At 41.9% G+C, this 24,864-nt stretch overlaps 1 protein-coding gene across 1 annotated transcript in view; it reads right to left on the reverse strand.

The window, feature by feature from the left end:
- The window catches only part of FLT3 (fms related receptor tyrosine kinase 3), a 42,394-nt gene extending 20,594 nt beyond the window's left edge, over positions 1-21,800 (reverse strand). Inside the window, exons 1-8 of the mRNA XM_018908527.3 lie at positions 21,696-21,800; positions 9,337-9,461; positions 7,620-7,822; positions 6,725-6,840; positions 4,372-4,489; positions 2,839-2,975; positions 2,103-2,242; positions 1,868-2,021 (exon numbers count right to left, since the gene is read on the reverse strand). Of these exons, the coding sequence (XP_018764072.2) occupies positions 1,868-2,021; positions 2,103-2,242; positions 2,839-2,975; positions 4,372-4,489; positions 6,725-6,840; positions 7,620-7,822; positions 9,337-9,461; positions 21,696-21,750 (1,048 nt within the window). The 5' untranslated portion in view covers positions 21,751-21,800. The remainder of the gene's footprint in view (positions 1-1,867; positions 2,022-2,102; positions 2,243-2,838; positions 2,976-4,371; positions 4,490-6,724; positions 6,841-7,619; positions 7,823-9,336; positions 9,462-21,695) is intronic.
- Between the last annotated feature and the right edge of the window lie 3,064 nt (positions 21,801-24,864).

Below are 24,864 nucleotides of genomic sequence, written 5' to 3' on the forward strand. Positions count from 1 at the left end.
TATTTCTGTATTTTTTGCTTTTAATATAACGTGCTGCAAAATAACGTACATATTCCTGAGCTAAGATTGTGTAGTGCTAAAAATTCTTCATTTAACACTTGTGGAAACTGAGCATAAGACCTGCAGTAAGAAAGAGCCTTGCAGTTGTGATTGTTGGCATGATCTCTGCTGGGCTTTGAAGTGGCCTAACCACGCTGCCTGACCTGATGGTCACACAAAACGGGATAAATTGGTGAGGTATCAATTACCAAAGAACAAATGAAAGCAGTCTGGCTGCAAGGCATTATTAGAGATTCAAGGAACACCCATCCATACAGCTGTGATAGCCAGGCTCCCCAGGAAAGGGAGTGTGTGCCAACCAAATCAGTTTTCTCTTGGATAAGTTACACCATGATGATTCCCAGTGAAGCCACAGGTGTTGAATCACGCACAGGAATGGTTTAAAGGTGGGATGCTGGTTGTTTCAGAAACTGCTACCCTAAGACATGGGCAACTGAGGGAAATCTGTATCTGTAGCACTGCTGGAATGGAATCTGCACTGTTAGCATAAATTCACCCACAGTGATTCTCATTAACACATTAGGCTAAATGGGATGGGTCGGAAGCACAGGATATTCCTGTAGAGCCTCGGAGAGAGAAGCACAGCTGTTAGCTTGGGATGACAACTTCACACACTTTCATCCACCATGCAAGTAAACAAATAGATTTTTTCACCAGCAAAGACAATGAACCCTCAGAAGTTTTGTTGGTATAAAGGGGTATTAGGGAGGGCACAGACAATCAATATAGGTTGGTGCATTGTGGTGGAAAATTACCCTGCTCAGAAATAGAGCCTTCCAGGGACAGCAACTCAAATATTTCCTCTGACTGTCACCCATGCTCACACCTGATAGTTCCCAGATCCCAGAAGCCACTCTTTCTGACCTGTGCACAGCCACTGATGAAAAAGAGGATCTTGCCCTACCTCTACAGTACATCCTCACCCCCATGTTCCTGTTTACCAAGGAGATGTGTGTAGAAAAAATGCACAGGTATTGCAGTCAGTTATTGTAAATGATGAGAGAACTTCCTGCTCAGTGGTAGGCAGAAGCTGAAAAGAGGATATTGCCCTGGGAAAGTCATTTCTGAAGAGACTGGGGTAAGGATTCTCACTTCCTACCATACCTAGCCTAGGTGTCATAAACCCTGAGAGCAGCTACATCTAAGGTCAAACATGTGGTGACTGCTTCAGAGAGCCTTGTTTGCAGGGCTGGAGGCTCCAGCTCCAGGCACACCAGTCACTGAATTACACCCTGCACCTACTCCAGCAGCGTGGCCCTACCTACAGCTTTCCTTTTCACGCCTTATTTCCAGACCTAGGCCTCTTTGCATGTTATTTCCATCTGAGAAACAAAGTTTGCAGGTGAGGCTGATCACAACTAAATTCAACACTGCTGGCTTTTAAATCAGCATGTTGCTTAAGTAGAATGAGATTTGCTTTTTAAAATACTGCTCTGTGGCACACTGGCTGAGAGTCACCAACATGTGAGATGAATCCCAGCCTGTGATTCTAGAAGATCCCATTGAAACAGTCCTACAGACTGCATGTCCAAACAGAGCCATTTCATTTCACCTCTAAAAGCACTGTCTCTTAAAGGGAATTATTTGAAAAGCAATATAAAGAGAAGGTTAATTGTATTCAGGTACCAGAATGACTCAGTCCAGATTAATCTCTTGGCTCTCCTGGATTGCTTGGAAGTGCAAACAGACTTTTTCCTTAGCAAGGGAACTACAAACATACAGTGCCTATCTGCAAGTAAAGAACAGACACACGGAAAACAAAGCAAAACAGCTGAGACACAAAATTAACACCAGGGATTGGAATTACCTAGAACTGTGATCAAAGCAGTTTGATTTGGATGAGCAGTAGAAGAGCAGGTGTAATGTCCACTGTAATTTCTTTCTGCTGCTGAAACAAACACATGCTGGACCCGAATTGCTGACAAGTTTGCTTGATATTCTAATCCTTCAAAGCAGCAGCCCTGGTTTTCAACAGAGATTCACATTTAATCAGTTGATAGTGTCCAAGACAACCTATTTTAAGATATGCCCTGTCTTTTTACCTGCTCAACTTCTCTGTTTTCAAAAGATAGTTGTATTCTGAATTTATAATTATGGTGAACAGCTCTGCATCTGATCAGCAATGGTTCCCCAACCTTAAGTAGTAGTTCAGGTAAAGGTGCTGCTTGTCTTTCATTTAAATCTACAAAACCAAAACAGAGACACTGAAACAACCATCACTTTGCCTGGAAAATTCTCAGTTAGATCAACATTTTTTCTGCTAATGCTGTATAGTTATTAATTTTTACATTGCAATGGTATTTATCATAATCATGAAATTAGTAACCTTCATGGATTTAGATGTCTCAAAACAAATTTTGTCATGATTCACAAGACACCTCTAGGGCATAATGCAGCATAGAGCTTAGCTCAGGTTGGGTTGATTTAAAAAAACAGGTAAGCAAATCTGAGTGCATATATTAATTAATAATATATATAAATATCTATGTTTGAGAACACTTTAGAGAGCTTTTCCATGCACACAGACCTAAAAGCATGTACAAAAAGCCAATACAAGTATAGTAAATTTAGAAAGGCAAGAGGCTTTTTACAGAGACCACAAAGAGCTATTGGAATTAGGTTCTAAACATGTGACAGAGCAGTGATATTCACTGTTAGCTTCATTCCAGTGATTACAGACAAGTATCTTAGACCAGAAATCATGCTCAGATGGGTAGTGCAGCAAACTTCAGCAGCAGGATTGAGCTCACATGCAAGTAAACCTTAGAGGGGAGTTACCTATTGTAAAAAGGCTGGTGCATTCTCTGCCCAGGACATTGGCTGCACAGCACCATATGTAAGTTTGAAATAATTCATGTTGCACCATCTGGATGCCATCTATTTCTCCAGTTTCTTCATGCCTTTTATAAGGGCAACTGCAATTACAAGCATAATTATTCATTGACTCATTTGGTTAACCACAAGCAAATAAATCTGATAAATCTCTAAGCCATGAGAATATGCAAACAATAGTGGGAAAACTGGATTTCACATATTGAATAAAAAGGAACTAGGAAAGGTGAAGATAAGAAAGTAAAAATGTCACAGTCTGGGCAGAAATGTGAGCTGAAATGACCTGAATATGCTCAAACTGGCTCTTAGACAGGTAATGATGTGATTAAAATCCAGACAAGATTAAAATCATAGAGGCTGAGAGCTTTCACACCACATCTCTGATTTCCTGGTGGTGGGACATGCTGCAAATCCAGTGGCATTATGAGATCCAGACCCTGAATTGCCATGCAGCAGAGAAAAGCATTATTGCCCCTGTTAATAGAATAAACTTTATCTATTAATAGAATGGGAAAAAATTACTTAGCTCACAAAATCACAACCCCTTGTCTTCTCAGCTCTGATACTTCTGGTGAAGCCCCCAGTGACTGGAAAAGGGAAACATTGCATCATTTTCCAAAAGGGTAGAAAGGAAGACCATGGGAACTGCCAACCTGTCAGCCTCACCTCTGGCCTGGGAAGGTCACAGAACAGAGCCTCCTGGAAGCTCTGCTAAGGCACAGGGAGGTGATTTGAAACCATCAAATCATCTTGTTGAAGATGTACCTGCATATTGCAGTGCACTCAGACTCTAAAGATGAGCTTTTAAGGTCCTTTCAAATCTAAAGTGTTCTATGATTGTAAGATTCAAATTTTAAAACAATGTGGAAAACTAGGGGGAAATGATATGCCTTTGATTTGCTCTTGTGACATCAAAATATGAATCTGGAATAACATTTCTAAAGCCAAGAGCTGACAGTTTCCAAAAGAGCACAATAGTCAGAATTTCTAGGAAAAATGTGTTGCAGCACTCCAAAAGTGGATCGTGTGGACATAGGTTTTCAACCAGCCTGTGAGTGTGCCAACCAGCAGAGCCCATCTCCAAAAATTCTGAATTAAAGGCTCTTCTTCAGGTATCTCCCTGATAGCTGAGTAGGCACACTAAGCAATGTAGCATCATGGAATCGTTAAGATTGGAGAAGACCCCTAAGACTGAGTCCCACCATCAAACTAACTCTGCCATATTCACCATTAAAGCAGGTCTCCAAGTGCCACATTACAAGTTTTCTGAACATTTCCAGGGATGGTGATTCAATTGCTTCCTGTGGCAGCCTGTTCCAGTGCTTAGCAACCCTATCAGTGAAGAAATTTTTCCTAATATACAATCGAAACCTCCCCCAGCACATCTTGAGGTCATTTCTTGTCACTCTGCCACTTTTTCTTCAGAAGATGGCAAACTTTCTGTCTAGGGATTCAACATGCATATAAACATACACATACCTCTTTTCAGGTGTTTTGCAGAATATCCATTCCACAGAGGGCTGGGGGTAGCTCTCAGATATGCACTCGATAGAATCTGATTTTTCCCTTTTCCTGAAATAGGGTTTGGCTGGTTTTTCTGATAAAAAACATGCAAATGTTTAAGAAAGTTGAAATAATTTTGAAACAGTGTTTTGCTCATTTTGTAGTGCATAAAGTTTCATAGCTGTGATTTGTTTCAGGAGTTTCAACACTGAGGGAACAGAAAATGGTTTAGCCGTAGGTGTGCTGTGGGTTGGTCTCATGAGCTTTTCAGCTTTGATTGCTAAATGCACAGCTTCTCTGTACCAAAGGCCTGCCTCTATATGCCAGGGGATAATCCTGAGGCTGATACTGAAAGGTGTTAATTTGCTGTGGGTGCCATTCATTTCGCTGGGCAGGAGCTACTGTGATTTTGAAATCACGTCCTAAGCCCGTCCTTTGGGTGGAGTGTCTGTTGAGACTACAAAATCTGTACACAAAGTGGGGTTTGCTCAGTCAGATCAGATACATGATGGAGACAGAAGGGGTGATAATGACTTCTGATAACCAACAAACTTCTCTACCCTGCATCTGTAACCCAGAGGGAAATGATTCCTAGACAATTCCCAGCATCCTGAACCTCTCGGGCACAGACCTGGACTAGGAACAAAAAATTTAATGAATTAAAACTGCTAAAGGTTTGAATCAAAATGAAAAGCACTGAATCCAGTTTTAAATAATCTTTCAATGAAATTGCAGCTGCCACATGTAAAAGTGACATTTTTCTCAGTCATACTTTCACTGTGGGCAAGGTGATGCACTAAGGTGAAAGTAATACTCATGGCTTTGTAATTTCTTTCCTCATTTGTGTCTAAGAGGGTTTTTTTTACCTACAGAGATTCACATCCAAGCTGAAGGATTCACATCTAGCCTGAAGGGTTTTATAAGAGATGTAATTATGACATTAAATTCACAGGACCAAAGAGAAAGCAATCCAAGCAATTGATATGGAAAAGACCTCTACCGACATTGTTTCAAACTATTCTTGCTTGCACATATAATAACACTTTTTACCTCTAAAGCCTAATTAGTATAGAGATGGCAATTCTTAATGAACAGTTTAATACCTTGTCCCCTCAATGAAGCTGTTAAAATTATAACTGAGGCATGCAGTAACCTTTCAAATTAAACAAGCAGGAATTAGAGGTGACTTTTCTGACACCAGAGAGAGAAAAAAGTTAAACAGAAGAAATACTTTAAAAACAACTAAAGAGGGATAACCAAATGTTGATTAGTCACAGTTTATTTAAACCAAGGCAAGTACTTAAGCTTGTTATACCTGGAAGGGTTCGCTAGTCTTTTAGCTGTTTGGATTGAGGTTTTGCCTTTGAAATTTCTTTTTGCAGTTTTACATTTTATCTTTAAATTTGCCCCTTTCCAGGCAAAATAATATAACCTTTCTATTCTGTTAAAAAAATCATGTCACTATGTGTCTTTATGGGGTTTTTTGGGATGTTTTTGGACACCCCTAGTTAGAAACAGAAGCTTGCACTTTGTTGCAGCTGTTGCCTTTGCATCAGAGATGTCTCTTGTGTGAGCCTTGAGAAAACTCAATCAAATCCACTCTCACTGGGAGCCTTTCAAAAATTTTCACCTCACAGGTGCTCTGTCATAAGCATTTAACAGCAGCTAAAACCTCAGCTTCTACAGCACACTTGTGTTGAGCAGCTGCAGAACTGATGGGTTTTGGTTTAAAAGACAATGAACAAGTCAAAGCTGATGCTGAGAAGAGGGACTGTTTCTTTCTGCTTTCCTCAGTGGACCTCATGCCACCCACAGAATTGTAAAAGGAAAAGCAGTGAGAGAAGTGAGAGGCCTAGCAGCAGGCACAAGTGGAAAAGTGGCAGCAGGTCAAAGTGTGACCAGAATATAAAGGGGAAATCCTGATCTGGTCCAGATCCCAACCAAGTTAGCAACACCAACAATAAACAGGTTAAAATGAAAGCAAACAAATCTATCCCATGAGCATGGAAAGCACAAAAAAAAAAAAAAAAAAAAAAAAGCCACCATCAGTTTGTCCCTTTTGACACAGAGGGGAATTTTTCACAGGGGAGAAGAAAGCTTCTGCTCATTTGCATGTTTATTTGTTCATTTGCATGGTTTATTGACTGGAGAGAGATGACTCACATAGTTTGTGGTTCTGACTTCAGCCTCCGAAGAAGCTCCGAGTGCTATGCTAATCTGGGAAGATGCTTGAAGTGCAGCACATGAAAGCTTCATTGCTTTGACTGAACTTGAGCCTCTGCCCTTGAACCTATTGATGGAATGACCCCTTTCATCTAGGCATACTTACTTCGGATGAGAACAGGCACAACCACTGTGTAATTGCCAGTTTTGCTTGTGACCAAGAGGGTGTATTTCCCAGCTTGTCCTTCTTTTATTTGGGAAAAAGCCAAAGATGTAATATATCTATAAAACAGAACGTAAAGTTATCTTTGTCACACTAATATGAAGAAGGTAATATGCAACACACACAATTAAATGTTAGCTCTTTAGCACTTGCAAAAATCCTTCAAAGACACTGGTATTCATTATTTACACAGTGCCCTTCAACCTGAAATACTTCCTTCATGTGTCTTCCTGCACAAGCAATACACAGGGATTTACAGCCACAGTACCACATCCTTAATGCTGAGCATTGGGAAGGATGACCTTCCTGAGCTGGAGGCAGTTCAGGAGCTCCACAGCCAAATGCTTTACTTACAGTCTCATTCTACAAGTTTTGCATGAGGAGGCAATTATGGAGCCTCAGGTTCCAGTCCAGGTTTGGCTGTGAGAGTTAGAATGCTGTTGCTGTTCCTGATCTGCACTGTGATCCTAAAAGTCACATAATTCTTCATGCCTCTGTTTCTTTGACTATAAAATCACAATTTTTCCTCATGAGCATGTCAAAGCTCAAATCCTTCAATGTCAGAGAGTGCCTGGAGACTCCCATGCAGGATGCTATACAAATTAAAAGAACAAGCTTATTTTAAAATGTTCTTGGTCTTAAGATTCATATGTGTACACTGATCTAAATGACAATCAGTAATGTGCTGCTGGGTGACAACAGTTAAGGATTAAGAGATTGAAAAAGATAGTGCATCCATGAAATCAAACACAGGCACAGTCACAGAAAACATTCAATTTGCATTCTAAAAGAAAAGATCTCTTAAAGGATCTTTGATCCAGTACATCCCTTGACTTACCTATTCTCTGAGTCAAAAGAAAGTTTACAGTCTTTGCTTTTTTTAAAGAACCAAAAGCATGAAATTATATTTGAAATGCTCATTGTTATTCTTAATTCAATATCTTCAAATACATTGACTTCCACATTTTTAGTTGTTTGGTAGATGTTCTCTGTTCCTTGAGAATTCAAGTAACACCCAAGATCTTCCAAAATATTAGGAACCTGCAATGCAGGAGGACAGACTGTTAGGTATTTATTAGCAGTTAGCTTCGTTTTCTGGGTTTTTTTTGCATTCAGATATTTTTAAAGGGCGCTCTTTTTTAAATTTCAACCATCCAACCTATTAATAAATATGTTGAATTCTACTGCATGAGGAAACTGTATAGGGGTCCTGTTGAATTAGTCAATTCTATTCTCTAGAAAAACACCACAGAGCAATCTAGCCAGAGCCATGATAATTTCAGTTAGTGATACAAGTTATTCTTTACACTTAATTTTGTTTCCTTTTATTTAGAACCATAGGGAGACGCAGAACTATAATAAAACTTTTCTGTTTGTAACTTAGATGCAGAGGCAGAGTCAGAATGTTGGGTTTATTTTAGCATCTCACTGCTTGTCACTGCATCATCTGGCTAGACTGCTCCTCAGCTCCTTGGGGGCTTTGCTGGGTAAGGAACATTTGGGCTGGATGCTGTCATATTTTTCATTTCCTCACCCCTGTGTACAGCTAAAGGAGAATTGCAAACAGAAACAGAATCTTCCACAGTCATTGTGAAAGCCACCAACAGATTAGTGAGTCTCTAAGATTAGCTGCAGCAAAAGGTGGCAAGGAAGTAGCTCTGTCTGAAGAGGAGCAATAAATGTCTCCACTGCTTTGTTGGGTTGAATTTTATCCACTGTAAGTTTATGAAAGGACAGAGTTCATTGCATCCCCATTTTGCTTGTTTGGTGGGTTCTTCTCATGCCTCACTCCTTTCTCCTTTCTCTAGACCTGAGAAGTACCCAGAAATTACAGCCAAATTCTGCCTTGTCTGATACCAGGACAGCACAGCTTTGGCTGCTATACCTTCATTTGTTATTTGAATTACTGATTCATTTGTTCAGGAATGAAAAAGATTTCATAAGACTTCCTTGAAACAAGAATCCTCAGGAAGTATTTTAACCACAGATCTCAGCTGATTTATAATTTAGTTACATATCACCTCCTCCTGGTTTTTTACCCTTTTGAGTTAGAAGAGAAGAAAATAAAAAATTGTGTTTGATTCATTGTCCAGCTTTGGTGTTGAAGTCAAAGTTTGGACCTGACAGGGATTTCTGGTCTTTGGCGGTGGGAATAAGGGTGGTACAGCTTTCTGTCAGTCCCAGCAGCTGTGGCACACACACCACATGGCCTTGGCAGTCTCCTCTTAAGGGCACATATTTTCCTATGTATTTTTACACTGATGTGTTGCCAACAATATCCAGCAATATTCAGGCATGCTGATACAAGACAACATCAAGATGTTAATAAAAAAGCCAGTTTTAGAGGAAACTGGTACTTAAATATTCACAGGTTCAGAGTCTGAATTTTCAGATATGTATCCCTCTAACCTTCTGGAGCCATATTTGGCATAACCCTAGTGATTTTGTCTGTGATGTCCTCACATCCTAAATGTTTAGGGTGTTGTAAGTTTCTGGGAAGGTATCCTGGAGTAGACAGGAACATTTTATAAGCAACTTGCTCTCTATTATACCACCTTAGGAGCTACTGATGTCTTTGGTGCTTCTGAATCTTCATCCTTCTGGCTGATAAACCCACACGTGATTTCAGATGTATTTTGAGTCATTGTAGAAGTGAAAGCAACTGCTGTCATAACAAAAACTGCAAAACAGAAAGAGAAAACACATGCAATAAAGTCTAGATCTCTGCTATGGGATAGCAGTTTTAGTTAAAATACAACGAAACTGTAGAAAGATTACATCTTAAAAAAAAAAAGCCAAACTGAATATGCAGACATACTGTATGAATTTGCCAGCTCTGCATTTGTTTATTGAAGCTGAGTGGAAGCTCTGTTTGGAGAACCTTTAAAAAGCATAGGTACATCACACTTTACAAGTATGTCCCATAATACTGCAGAGAAAGTCTCAAGACAAAAGCCACTATTATGTGCTATAGAGGCTCCTTTAGGAACAGCATTACCAAACACAGATGCTCTCTTGCACTTCCCTTTTGCATCCTTGTGCTGGAAAGCACCAAACCCTGCAGCACCAAACTCTGCAGCACTGGGAAGGAAGATCATGCCCACTGTGAGATGGAGGATGATCATGCACCTTCCTTCCCACAGAAGGCAAAGGCAAGGACTGGGAAAATGAGAACTGCCTGCTGTAGGAGATCAGGTTTGAAAACATCTAGGGAACATGAAGGTGAACAAGTCCATGGGACCTGATGAGATGTGTCTGAGTATCCTGAGGGAACTGGCAAAGGAAGTGGATAAGCCCCTATCCATTATATTTGAGAAGCTGTGTCAGTCCTGTGAAATTCCCACTGATAGAAAAAAGGAAAACATAAGTTGCCTTTTCAAAAGGGGAAAAAAAAGACCTGGAGAACTACAGGTGAGGCAGTCTTGGTGCCTATCAAGATTATGGAGCAGATCCTCCTGGAAACTATAAGAAGGCACAAGGAAAATTAGGAGGTGACTGGTGACAGCCAACACGACTTCACTAAGAGCAAATGGCACCTGGCAAATCCGGTTGGTCAGTGGATGAATGGTCAAAGGCTTGATGTCCAAGCAGAGAGCAGTGATGAGTATTCCTGAGGGGTCAGAACTGGGACCAACATGTTTTAACATCTTTATCAATGACATGCACAGTGGGATCAAGTGCACCCTCAGCAAGGTTGCTGATGACACCAAGCTGTGTCCTGCAGGCAACACACTGGAGAGAAGGGATTCCATCCAGAGGGACCTGGGTTTGCTTGAGGGGTGAGCCAGTGGGAACCTCATGATGTTCAACAAGGCCAAGTGCAGGGTGCTGCTGCTGGGTCAGGGCAATCCCAAGCACAAACACAAGCTGAGTGGAACATTGACTGAGAGCAGCCCTGGGCAGAAGGACTCGGGAATGTTGGTGGATGAGGAGCTCCACATGAGCTGGCAGAGCTTCATCCTGGGGTGCATCAAAAGTAGCATGGGCAGCAGTTTAAGGGAGGGGATTCTGGCCCTCTGCTCTGCTCTTGTGAGACCCCACCCACAGTGCTGTGTTCAGCTCTGGGCTACAGAAGGACATGGAGTCATTGGAGCATGTCCAGAGGAGGGCCACAAAGGTTATCAGAGGATTATCAAAGATTATCTCCTATGGAGACAGGCTGAGAGATTTGGGGCTTTTTAGCCTGGAGAAGAGAAGGCTGTCTTGCAGGCACCTGAAGGGGGCTAGAAGAGAGCTGGAGGGCCATGTTTTACAAGGGCAAGGGGGAATGTTTCAACTGAAGGAGGGCAGGTTTAGATTAAATATTAGGAAGAAATTCCTCATTAGGAAGGTGTTGAGGCACTGAGTGCCCAGAGGAATTGTGGATGCCCCAAGTAGCAGCAGTCCTTTATCCTTATGCATAAAGAGCAGTGTGGGAAAGCTTCTGATGCCTCAAAGGCACCATCTCTCCAGAACGCTTCCTATAAGCCTTTCTGCAGGACTGCAGCTTGAAAGGTCACCTTTCAGCTTCAAAGGAGCTACAGTAACCATGTACCCACCACTACACCAAACAGAAGGAAGACTGTACAGCTGGCTGGGTGAAACGTGTCTGATTTCCATTAATTCCCTAAAGCTAGCCATCAACAGTACAAATAAGCAGTGAATCACAAAATAACATCTTTCTCCTGGCAACCCGAAATATTTCTGCCCTCAGGCCTTGGTGTTTTGCTTCGTTTTCTTTTTTTTTTCCCCTCAGTTCCTGAGATGGTTGCACACAAAGCTAGGTGCAGAGTTGAAAGAAGGTAAATATATCACAAAGTACTTGAAGGATGAGTCTCTTTCTGCAGGCAGTGAAGGAGCAAAACTGGAAGTAGGAAGAAATGAGTTAGAGTTGTTGCCATCTCCTCCTTGCCATTTGTATCTTCTGGAACTATCTGAGCTCTGAGCTGGCAACACTTTGACAACCTCTTCTCCTTGCCAAAGTGTATTAAGGCCGAGCATTTCTCATTCAGGCATCCAACATACACTTCAATTTGGTTGCCACCTTTCTGCAGCATGCACAGGCAATGGGCTGCTTTTGCAGATGCCTGAGTAAAACCCTGCGTGTTATCCCTAAGGAAGATGAACACGATTTCTTTGTGGAGACATGTATCTCCATCCTTTGGCTATAAAAATAATAATGGCACTTCTTCAGACAGAGTGCCAGCTGGCAGCTGAAAGGCAGGTATGCATTAGGTATCTACACCAAGCATGCTGAATTCCTTCCATCAGTGCAACTGAGATTTCTAGCTCCCTCCCTAGCCTTCACCAGGTCCTTCTCTGCTCAGCATTCTCCACTTCTGTTGATTTGTTGGCTGATTCTTTTACCCTTTTCAAAGCAGAGACCATTCACCTTGCTCACGGCCAGGGATTTAGCTGATGGAAACCCACCTATGTCCTCTGATTTCTAAAACACACCATGCAGAAACCACCTGAAAATATGACCTTGAAAGCTCAACTCATTTGGCTTGCTGAGTGTTCCCTTGCTTTATGTTTCTGATTTGTGAATAATTTAAACTTCTGATTGCACAAGCTAAGCCCATGTAACTCAGTGTGGAATTACTCTATTTTGCCCATGCTGCCTTGTCAGATGGAGTCCTAAGGCCACAGCAGAAAAGGGAAGGGTGTATTTAAACACCAACAGGGAGCAGATTTGCAGCCAAAAGTTAGACAGCTGTAGCAACCAGACTGTGAGTGAGACATGCAAACAAAGTGTCTGATGAGATGGAACTGCATCTGCAAAGGACAGTATGAGGGACTATACTGGAAGCACTGAGCACCCTGACACCCTCATGTGCAAGTAAAAATGTGACTCCTTTAAACGTAAACTGCAACAGCTTGCCTCTTCTGTGGTGTACCTTTATTCCTGTGAAGGATTTTAGGGTAAGGAAGGATGTTTTGAACCGTTGATTCTAGATGCTTTACAGTGAGAAGCAAATGAATAACATGATAGTAAGAAGTATTTACATGATATTGAGTGGCCTAAATTTTCAGTCTTGAAGGTATTGAAGACTTGGGTAGGACAAAATAAAAAAGTATTTTCAGAGTATGAATGAGCCTTTCAGAAAAAGTAAAATCAAGAAAAGAAACACTAGGAATGGTAATGTTCTGATTTGCCATCTTGATCTTCCAGCTTCTATGTGGCCTCTTCAAGGGCTGCTGTTATGGTCTGCACATCAGCCATCCTTGTGAAAACCCAAATTAAGAACTGCAGAGACTGAAAGCACTGGGTAAAGAATACAAATATGTAGCATGCATAATCAAATTGTCTACTGCTGAACTAGACTGTAGCTGAAAAGGAAATAAATTGCTGCCTCTGAACAATGTTTGTTTATGCCTGCTTTCCATCTTCATTATCTTTTTATAGGTTATACAAAAATAAAGGCAGTAGGAGAAATCTTGTTCTCACTGCAGTCAGACAAACATCTAGCTGCCATAGACAGAGCCAAGATTTCATCAAGATCTGTTGGCACATACTTGGGGAAATGCCTGTAAAAGGCAAAAAGGAGCTTACATGTTATGGTGCTGACAAGAAAGGCCTGAATCTACTGGAGAAATACCAAACCAAGAGGCTCTGTTTAAGCTAGTTCAGCTATCAGATGAATGCCACTGCTTCCAAAATTTTATTTTCAAATGGGAGGTGACAAAAGTAGCCTTTGGAAGACTCGGAAAACCACTCCAAAATATGCTGAAAGTCTGAGCTAACTAGAAAGTCAATAGTTTGGAAACTGGAGAACTGTGAAAGATGAAAACCTTTCTTTCATACCAAGGGATGCATCTCGTACTTTTATTCAGCTCAGGGTGCTTAACAATCTACATAGCAGTCAGGCCTTTCCTAGACATAGAACAATTTTCCACACTGCTTTACAGCTCAGAAGATTTACATAAAGCAAACTATGATTTGGGTCTTATTTGGTTTCTGACTATGTCCTCTGGGAGTAACTCTCTGGATTAACTTTCCAAACTTTTCTTTGTGATCAGGAGAGGTAGATAGACCTTTTCTTCCAGGAAAACAGTTATGTCTGTCATGATTTGTCAGAAAAAGTCTTCAAAGTAATGGCATTAAGTTCATTATTAAGCTCATGGATGAGCTTATTATTCATTCATTAACTCTTTAAAACCTCCACTTTTGCATGTGGTAGTCTTTTTCTCAAATCACCCCCAGAGTGGTGGATCCTGAAGTGAGAATTTCTACTCAATAAAAATATGCTAAAAATCAAAGGGAGGCAGGACAGGTAAAAAGAACTGATCTTAAACTAGTTCCTACCTTTCAACCATATCTCATTTTTCTTCCAATGAACATAACTTTTGTCCTTCCTCATCTTTTTGCACAGCTTCCTTCCTCAGCATCTTCACCCTTTCAGCTTAAATAACTCCCAGCTCAGAAAAATATGCACCTTGTGAGTTCATTCTTGTATGATGGTAGAGCCAGAGGTGTTGCTCCGTGTTTTGGAATAATAACCATGCTAGAAGTGTTTAACAAGCAAGGTGGGTGACAAGGTGCCTGTGCTGCAGCTCATGCTAATTGTGACCAGCTGTTGGAACACTGCCTGGGGTATGTCTGGGTCAGGAGCAGTCATTTATCTGGTCTTACCAGTTAGTTACGATACATGTCACATGAATTTATTTAATTTTCCACGGTCGTGTTCAAGCATGATTGAGATTTGAGGTGCAGAGAAGCCTATAGAGTGTGATGGCTCCGTGTGGAGGGTTTGGAGGGAGGGGACAAGAATCTCTAGACTTGAATCACTGAGCAAGACAGCAGAGAGAAAAATGGAACAAGGGAGGGCGTGTAGCTTCAAAAGGTGCTCAATTTGGGTCTGTGTACCGAGTCAAAAACGAATAATGGGGTCCAACACTGACACTATACAACATCCTGGTATGTTATCGTCACCTGCCAGTCTGGTTTGCCATGGCCTGCAGCCCTTCGCGCGGATCATTTTTCCACCCGCATCTGCCACCACCACCTCCCCCGCCCTCCCAACTCCTCTCCAACCTCCGCCCCCCGCGCAGGCGCTGGCAGCCCGGCTGTTTGTCCGTCCGGGACGGAGTCCGTGCGGGACGGCGGGCACGGCGGGCGGCAGGGGGCGCTGCGGCCCCGCGCGGCCATCCCGCGCATCCCGGCGCTCCCGCGGGAATGCCGGCGGGATACAGGCGCGGCGCCCGCCCCTTACTCGCCCCGTTCTGCCTCCCGAGTGATTGCAGAGGAGATACCATGCTTTTTTATACTCTTAATGTGACACAGAAGTGCTGCCTTGTAAATTCTTTAATGCATTAGTTAAATTGCTGATGACTGACTTCATTATCTTTTTTTTCATGGAATCTCCAGCAAACATTTTCTCTTTTTTTATTGAAAGACAGAAAGCTTAAAAATACTTCAGAAAGTTAGGGAAGAGTCCAGAACACAAGTCTGATGAGGAGCAGCTGAGGGAATTCAGTCTGGGGGAAAGAAGGCTAATGGGGGACATTATTGCTCCCTACAGCTACCTTAAAGAAAGTGTGGTGAGCTGGGAACCAGCCTCTTCTCCTAGGCAGAAAATCAGAGGATGAGAGGAAATGGACTCAAATTACGTCAAGGGAAGTTTAGATTGGATATCAGGAACAATTTCTTCAAGAAAGGTTGCTCATGTGTTGGAGCAGGCTGCCCAGGGAAGTGGTTGAGTCACTATCCTTGGAGATATTTAAAAGACCTACAAATGTAGAACTTCAGGACATGATTTAGTAGTGAACTTGGCAGTGCTGGATTAATGCTTGGACCTGATAATTTTATAGGTCTTTTCCAACTAAGTGATTCTATGATTCTCTGATTTTGAAAAAGAAAAAAAAAGTGGGTTTTCTTTTCATAGGAACAACTCATATAAAAAAAGAATCTTCTTTCTCAGAAGAACATCTTCATGTAGGTTGTGGCCCTGTTTATTAAAGTGGCCTCAAAATTGTTTCTTCAGAAGGTATATTAAACTAGAACTTGTTGTCACAGTGACTAAACCATTTCTATGGATCCAGTGCAAGTCTCAGCAAAGGGTTTTGCTGGCAGATAACATCCATTTTATGTCAGTTTCTGTAGTGAAACCACACTGCCTCTCCTAAGAAGTTTGCTTCCCTAATTCTCCCAAATTTAATCTATGCCTTACTCTGAAAGATCTTCTTCAACATATGAGAAACAGAAAAGTTTCCTCAATCTGCCTCAGAAAACTACTGCCAAGACCCACCTACTTCAATCGAGCCTGACACAAGCAACAGGGAAAACTCTGTCCATTCTGTTTAAAACTCTGTATTTTAAATTTTCCTCATCTTTTCATCAACCCTCTGTTTTCAGGTCCCAGATGAAAACAGCTGCAAGAAATTTGCTCTTTCATGGTTTTTCTTAAGAAATCCCTAATAACTTGGTCACTGTTTTCAATTTTTCCTCTGTCTTGTTATGTTCTAAGAAATTTTGGTACAGATTTCAGCAAGCTTCATCTTTTAGATAAAATTATGCTTTTCAGTGCTAGTACCTGTCTTCTTAGAGGAGGACAGTCAGCAGCCCAGCCTATGGCTCTTTGCAGACAACTTGTAAATTACATAGAGATTTTATCAAAGAATAATTGAGAAGGCTGAAGCTTTCAAATAAGGTATCACATGGGGCATATATTTTACACTCCTCTGTTGGAAAACCAGACAAAAACTTACCCCAAAGAACAGGCAGCTGTGAGTCAGCAGATACTCCTGTTTTTACTGATTACTTATAGGTATGTCAGATTCAGTGCCTTATGTAGCAAAAATAAGCTAACAATGAGAGGAATTGCAGGAGTATTTTTCTTATGATACTATTACATAGCCAGTGTTATTGATTAATTTTGCCATTGACTTTATTGCAGACTGATATCCAAATCATACCTTGTGATAAAAATAGTGATTTCAGCATTCATTAAGTCAGGAAGAGTAACAACCTAGTTTGACTGCTCAGGCTGGTGCTCACAAGAACCTCACTGAAATCCCTGCTGCTTTAGCCACATTTTGGGTGATTCCAGCCAATTGCGATCCAGTTTGCAAAGAATAACTGGGACTGCTGAGGACACCCTTTTTAGGAAGTGGCTGAAAAGTGGCTGAAAATACAGTGAACCTCAGCTACCATGGCAACCTCTCTGAGGAAGAGCCTTTACTGTGGCTGGTTCTTCTTCTGCTTCTTGTCCACATCTTCTGTCCTCTCAAGGGAGCTTCTTCTTGGCTCCCACATCACCTTTCCACCCCACTAAGTATGCTGAACAATGAGCCACATTAGGAGGTGTTTTGCCAGCAGACAGAGCTCCTTTGCCTCTACTCAGCACTGTCAAGGACACACCTGGAGTCTTGTACCAAGCTGTGGGTTCCTTAGTGAATGAGAGACATGGGCATACTGGAGAAAGTGCAGTGGAGTGCCACAAAGATGATTATGGGATAGGAACATCTCTCCTATGAGGAAAGGCTGAGGCAACTGGGACTGTTCAGCACAGGGAAGAGAAAGCTCAGGGGTACAAACACCTGAAGGGAGTGTGCAAAGAGGACGGAGCCAGGCTCTTCTTGGTTGTGCCCAGTGACACAGAGGCAATGAGCACAGACTTTTCCACCATAAGGGTGGCCAAGCATGGACAAGCATTGCCCAGAGAGGTGGTGGTCTCTACCCTCAGAGGTATTGAAGTGCTGCCTGGACAGGATCCTAAGCAGCTGGCTTTAGGTGCCCCTGCTTGAGCAGTGGGGTTGGACCAAATGACCTCCAGAGGTCCCTTCCTCAATCCTGCTGTGATTGTGTGAACAACTGCACAACTTTGTGGGCAAAGAAGAACTGGTGTGATGCCACCACAGAGGCCTCCCACAAAACAGAAAGTGGCATTGGGCTGTCCTTATCCTTGACTGTTCTCTAGAGGATGTTTGCTCATGGGAATGGCATGTTTATGCTATTAAGAAGCTGGATAGACAACCCTGAAGTAAGGTAAACAAATCCATCTCATCTAATGACATAAGTAAGTTTGCTTTAACTCTGTTTTTTTTCTTTTTTTTTAACTGCTCTGTGTTCAAGTACTCCAGTCTCATTACCCAACACACTGTAGCACTTCTACTGACATTAGTGGAATTATTAACTTCTTGCAAGCAAAGGCTACTTTAACTTCAGTATCTAAGGGTAAAGGTAGAAGAGTCCTCACACAAATTCAAGAAGAAGAAAAAGATCTGCCTGTAACAGAAATGAAAACAGAAGATGGCAGATAAAGAACTGATACTCCTTGTCATCCTAGTATGGTAAAACTTCCCTTTTAAATGAAAACAGGTTTCTATAACTGACTAGATGATATTGTCCTTACTCTCCTGGAAGAGGGAATGAGGAGAGAACACAGAAGGTCTCAGATGTGTATGGAAGAATAATGGACAGAAAGATGGAGAGTGGGAGAGAACAATTTTCGGCAAAATAAGAAAAGACAAAAATAAATCTGAGATATTTGAAAAAAAAAATCACAGTTGCTATTTGGAACTAAATATGGTAAAAATTAACAAAATAAATACTAGTTGTTCTTATTTGTCTCATTAGGAGGTTAGGGTTAAAAATAATTTCAATTCAGTTGTACTAATGTAAAATCCAACATATTCCTTATAGAGCATGTTGTAACAATAAATCACTTTTCAAATTAGCCCTTGTATCTGACACATTAGAAATCTTATCTACAGCCAAAGGACTAAATAGTGTCTTTTACAACAGTAACAGAGCTAAATATCCAGGCAAATAAGCTAGCTTTTCTGTCTGTTTGCCCTGCTCATTTTTTTTCCTGCAGTTTTAAAGGAAGACTTTCAGAAAATCTAAATCAACCCAGCTAAACTAGCTTCTCAGCTGAAATGTGAGTTTCATGAAGTTTCAGGTATTTTGAGAGATACATTTTCAGAAGCCTGTGAACAAGAGGTGCTCCACGCAATATTATTTTGGGGGTCATTATAGGAGAGGCTCCTGCAGCAGGACAGGAAGCCCACAGCTCTGCTCTGCTGATAAACCTGCCTCTGCTGAGCAGCCACAGCAGCAGCACCCACCCAATGCTGGGCAGAGATGTGGGGGCAGCCCTGGAAGTTGGGCTGCACTCTGGGCATCTTTCTGCTTCTCAGTACCTTGGAATATGGGTAACCAGAGGAATTTTGTGGAGAAAAGAAGGGGAAAAGCAAATGGCTCCAAACCTCAAAAGAAACAAAACACCCATAGTTTTAAGTTGCATTTACTTCCCTTGGAAAACAACTGTTTTCCTGCACAGTCCTTTCACCTTCAGGAATCTTCAGAAGTGATACCTTATCTTCCGATCCATGAAATATATGGTGATGGATGACCATGAATATGTGGTCTGCCAGGCCAAACAGTTTCCCTGAGTAAGGAGACCACCTTATCCAACATTCACAACCAGCTTGCACCCAAGTTTTTGCATGTTTTGGGAAAGAGACAAGATCAAACTTGATTCCCCCTGGGGTGCTCATTGATTTCACCTTCCTGCCAGTGGCAGGGCTCAGTGCCTGAACTTGCTCTGGAATGTTTGTCAGCTGTTTTGTTGGAGAGAAATCAGTGTATTGCTGGGAGTTGAACAGATCCTGCAGGTGGCTGGGTCCCACACATTTCTGGGTTCTCCTCCAAAAGAAACATGCTGGCCCATCTCATATTTTCAGGATCTCTGCCATAGGAATTTAATGGACACCTGTATGTTCTGTGAGGGAATTTTCAACAGTACTGCCCTATAATTTTTGTGCAGTCAGACACACCATAGTCTAATCTGAACCTTGTTGGGATCTGAGTTTGCAGTCCTTGCTCATCTACAATTTCCTCTCATTTGCCAGGTACAGGGAGATCTTAGGCAGCTTCTCACATCTTCATTTCTCTCAGGTGCCCTGAAACTGGCTTTCATGAACATCTCTCAGTAAGAAAGGGGTGCAATTAAAAAAAAAGGAGCAGAGTGGTTTTCAGTGGAAAACTTCCTCTGATGAGAAAAGTCACTGAAAGTTTCCTTTTACAAAATTCTCCAATTTGTAAAACCTGAAACTACTGCTGCCTGTGTTCCCAGGCCTCATCCATGCTCCTGCCTCATCCAACATTCCCTTTAGCCACAAACTCTTGTTTGGGATGACCAGAAGAATGTAAGATGAGAAACTGGAATAGTGCTTTTAATGTATATAGCTCTATTTACATATATATTGTATTGTGTATATTGTTTTCTGAAGTTCTTGGGATTAAATTTCTTGCTGCTGGGGAGCATTTATTTGCAGCAAGTAACAAGGCAAGATGCTTGTGCTTTCTTGAAACTTTTGCAGTTCTGAGCCTGTAATTTTAAGACTGACCTGCTGCCTTCAGTCTAAAGATATTGTGGAGATTTCCCTACAGGTGTTATTATTCTTTAGCTTTCCTTTGCTGGTTAAGTGTTGCCATTTCTGATGACACTGGTTCATCATACGGATACCATCTGTTGTCTGCACAATTTATTACTCAGTCTTATCTCCAGACACAGATTCTTAAAGGGAGCACAGGCATTTTTAAGAAAGTATATATAATTCATTAAATGCTCCAGATTATTTACATCAAAATTACTTTTAAGATGATCTGTTAGAGACACGTGTGGAACTAGCAGTTCTCAGGATTTTGCTGTCAAGTCTGTCTCTGATGCTTCAGATCCTAACGGTTTTGTATGTCCAAAGGCATTTGCATTTTTTTCCCTATAATAGCCAGCCTTATGAGAAGAAACACTGCCTCCCTACACACCTTGCCTTGACTAAATATTGTCTCAGCAGAAAGAACACCAGTCCTCCTAGAGGATAATAATATCTTGGGGCTCTCACACCTTTTGCTCTCTCTGCAGAACTGTCTCTTAGCCATGCTGACAGGGCCTTTTGGGCACCATCACATCCCAGATGTTAGTAATTTTTATTTATTTTGTTAGGCAGCCTGCAAAAGTAGCAAAGCCCAGTCAAGAAGAAAACACAGAAATCCCTCTTTGATAGGGTTTGCTTAGTAGTATCAGCAGCCATGCAAAGCACAAGATCATAAATTATTCATTTTCTTTTTTACTCCACCTTCTCTTCAAATAGCTCACGTAGACTTTCAACCATGAATGAATAATATCTAAGAATTGCTCTTTGAAGTAAATATTATTATCTCTGTATATGGAGCTAAAAATGGACCACAGGTTGTTAAAAAACTTTCTCAGGTGTGCACCAGAACTATATCAATCAGGAGTAAAACATGAACTCAGTCCTGGATTTTGAATCAGCAAGATCATTTTTGATAGGAACAAGCCATTAATTTTAGAGAAAAACAGTTTCAGGCATTTGAGGTGGAAACAAATGCTATTTTCTTTTTTCTTAACAGTTAATTGCTGGGCTGATTTTCAGTAGTGGAAAACAAGCTTTAAATTCCAAAACTTCTCACTCTAACAGTAAACAAAGGTACTTTCTATATATTAATATCATGCCTTCTTCTATTTAGATCATTAAACAACAACAAAAAAACCTGATAAGACAATGATGCATCATTATATTTCGGTCTACTAAGGTATCTGATTTACAGATTATTTATGTGGGAAATTGCAGGTATATTATTTAAAGTGTTCAGGTCAAGCTAGCATTAACAGCAGGAAATACATCTACATCAGAAGAAAGAGAACAAAAAAACCCAGTAATTTAAATACTTTTTGCCTTGAGCATGAAATGTGTCAGATGCAGTAAGAGCAAAAGCCAGGCTGGGCAGGGAGAGATTAGGGTGATGGGAGGAAGAAGAGCATCTCCAGATGAGAGAAGAAAGATGAGACAGAAAATACAAGATTCAAGAGAAAAAGAAATAAAAAGGGGAAAGAAAGATGTGAAGGGATGCAGTGAGAGTGGGAAATGGAGATGAAAGGGCCTGAGGAGAGTGATGAGAAGACCTCACCTGCGAGCTGAAATGGAGTTCCAGTGGAGCAGCCCTGGGGCCAACTCGCTGTCATGGCTGGTGGTGCCCTGCAGTGCCCTGGCCCCACAAGTGAAACTGAGCCTGCAGGTGGCTGCCTTAAGGGTGCATGTCACTGCCCACAGTGAAACCACTTCTTCAAAAGAGAGGGCTCGAGACCTGAGCCACAAGGAAATGGCTGTGGGACGTGGAGAAGAGGGGCCTCTCTGGGGGTCGGGGAGCATCTTCCTTCTGTCAGAGGATGCCTCCACCAAGCCGAGCAGCTGCCTCCACTTCAGCTCAGTCTCGAGACCTTTACTCACACTTACTAAGACATATTTTCTCCTGTAAATTTGTGTTGTCTTACTTCAACTCTTATATGTGAAGCAGTTACAATTTCTGCTTTCACACACTGGCAGTAAGCATAATTTCTACAAGTCCTGATGAGGGGAAGAGCAAGTGTTTTGCCAAAGTTAAGAGCTCAAAAAAAAAAATCCAAAAGAAGTTCGTGCAATGCCACGGGAATACCCTGCCACATCTGTTGTGGTGGGCCGAGGGAGGTTCCCATGCTTGGTAAGCACTTGCTCTGCTGGTGACAGAGGACCTGCTGAGGTCACCTCCAAGATCCTGGGGGCTGCCACCCGGGCAGGGAGTGCCCTTGTGGCATGGGGCTGTGCTTATACCAGGGGGAACAGGGAACTAGCACTGTTTGCAGGAAGGTTCAAAGTGAGCCACAGCTGTTCTGAAGCTGTTACACAGATTACTTGTCTAGGGGATAAAAACAAAGGCCTCCAGGCTCAGATGCGAGCCTGTAAAGGCAGAATCCCTCTGCCCTCAGCCTGTCTCTGCTTGCCACCTTCCTTGGAGCGTAGTGCTTCAGGAGCTGCCTCCTCATCAGCTCCAGGTTGTTGGTGTGCAAGAGGTGGAAATGGCCCTGGTGTAGCTGAACTTACTGATGCCAACAAGCCCCACTGATTTGTACCAGAACAGGACACTGCAGAGGGGCAGACAGATCTCCCTGCCTTGCACAGCTATGCATCACAGTCACCAGGCAGAAACCATATCCACTTCTTAGGACTAAGCTCAAGCATCTCCCCTATCCCCCAGGACAGACCAGGGGACTTTTATCATTGGCTCAGCTGTTGTATTTTATATATAAAGTTATTCTTTTGTTCATTCAGTTGTTATTTTTACTTGCCAAGGGCTAAGCATTTATTCTGCAATTGTTCAGAACCTGGATAAAAAAAATCCCTAAGCAAACAAACTCAGTGTTGGTAAGGTGTTCTCAGAAACATTTCAGAGATTATATTTAGGTTTGTTATTGACACCTGCCTGGCATCAGTTATAAAATACCTTTGGCATTAGGGAAATCAAAATAAAAATGTAGATGAATCAGAACTAGACAGACATACCATAGCTGAAAGAAAATACAATGAAACATCCTGAAGGTAACTGCAGGGGCAATGGGGCACAGAGGCCAGCATTGTTCATGGATATGAATGCATGATCTCTCACAAGACTGCCTTAGACACACTGACTGAGTCAATAGCATTGTACTGTTGTGCTCAACACAAGTTAGTGTGTTTTGCAGGAGCTGAAATGAAATGGAAATTAGGGAGGTACATATTTGCAAGGATGCAAAAATGAGAAAAGGAAGCATAGAATTCCACAGGCATTAAAGAAATTGATGCAAAGAGGAAAATACCAAGCTGGAAACAATCTTTCTTGGCTGGCAGGTTGCCCCTTTTTTTTCCACAGCCCTCACTGGTACATAGTCCCTCAGCATGAAAGAGGTTCTAAGACACCTCTGAAGATTGCCTAGTCCAATGCTATACTCAAAATATGAACAGCTAGTACAGGCTGCCCCAGAGCACATCCAGTACAGTTCTAAATACCAACAGGGATGGAGAGTCCACAACTTTTCCTGGCAATCTATTCAGCACTTAAACACCTCACTGTATAAAAATGTTTCCTGATATTCAGAGTGAACTTCCCCTGTCAGTTTGTGCACATTGCATCTGGTCCTGTCACTGAAATGAGTCTGGCTCCCCCATCAGATATTTATACACATTGAAAAGGTTCCCCCCAAGCCTTCTCTTCTACAGGCTAAACAGCCCCAGCCATTTCACTCCCAACCCCTTACCAGATACCCCAATCCCTTATCATTTTTAGGAAAAAAACCAAAAACCTAAGGAACTACAGACCAGTGTAGTTAGCCTCGGTGTCTGTCAAGATCATGGAGCAGATTCCCCTAGAAACTATTAGAAGGCACATGAAAAATAAGGAGGTGACTGGTGACAGCAAATATGACTTCACTAAGGGCAAATGGCACCTGACAAATCAGGTGGCCTTCTATGACGGGGTTACAGATTTGGTGTGTGAGGGAAGAGTGACTGACATCATTTACCTGGACTTGTGCAAAGAATTGGCCACTGTCCTGCATGAAACTTCGTGCCTAAACTGGACAGACATGAATTTGACAGAGAGGCACCAGTCAGTGGACACGGAATTGGCTGGATGGTTACATTCAAGGAATTGTGGTCAGTGGCTTCACATTCAAGTGGAGAGCAGTGACAAGTGGTGTTCCTGACGGATTGGTTTTGGGACAAATCAGTTCAACATCTTTACCAATTATGTGTTTTCTATAGTTTCCTGTACCCCTTTCAACCCTACACATATATACATGTTTTGCCCTCAGAAAACAGGGGTAGAGAGTTTGTACTTCTGCTCTGAAAAGAACAGACCTCTATCCCAGCCACTGAGTGCTCACTGTCGGTAGGGTAGCCTGGCAAACACCTGTCTAAACACTTACATATCTACCAGGCAAGTGGATCCTTGCCCTCTGATTTAAAATTGGCAAGTGACCCAAGTGCTTTGTTTTCTCTTCCACCTGATGCACTCAGCACTGGTACCTGCTAGGATTCCATTGAAGACATTTTGCTTTTTTGTGATTCTGACAAGGGGAAACTACCATTTAGTAATGAAAATCTGTTGCTGGTGATTTAGCTGACCTGGTATCAGAAGCCCTTAATGTATATGTCAGTGTAAAAGATTCTGTGAAAGAACCAGCTAGGACAGTTCACATCTACCGGACTAAGCCAAAGTATATTCATAAATTCTGCCATATTAACTTATTCCTAAAGATGCTGGACTGGGGCCTGAAAGGGTCCAA

The sequence above is a fragment of the Serinus canaria genome, chromosome 1, assembly GCF_022539315.1.
Source record: "Serinus canaria isolate serCan28SL12 chromosome 1, serCan2020, whole genome shotgun sequence".
In the NCBI taxonomy this organism is placed as follows: domain Eukaryota; kingdom Metazoa; phylum Chordata; class Aves; order Passeriformes; family Fringillidae; genus Serinus; species Serinus canaria.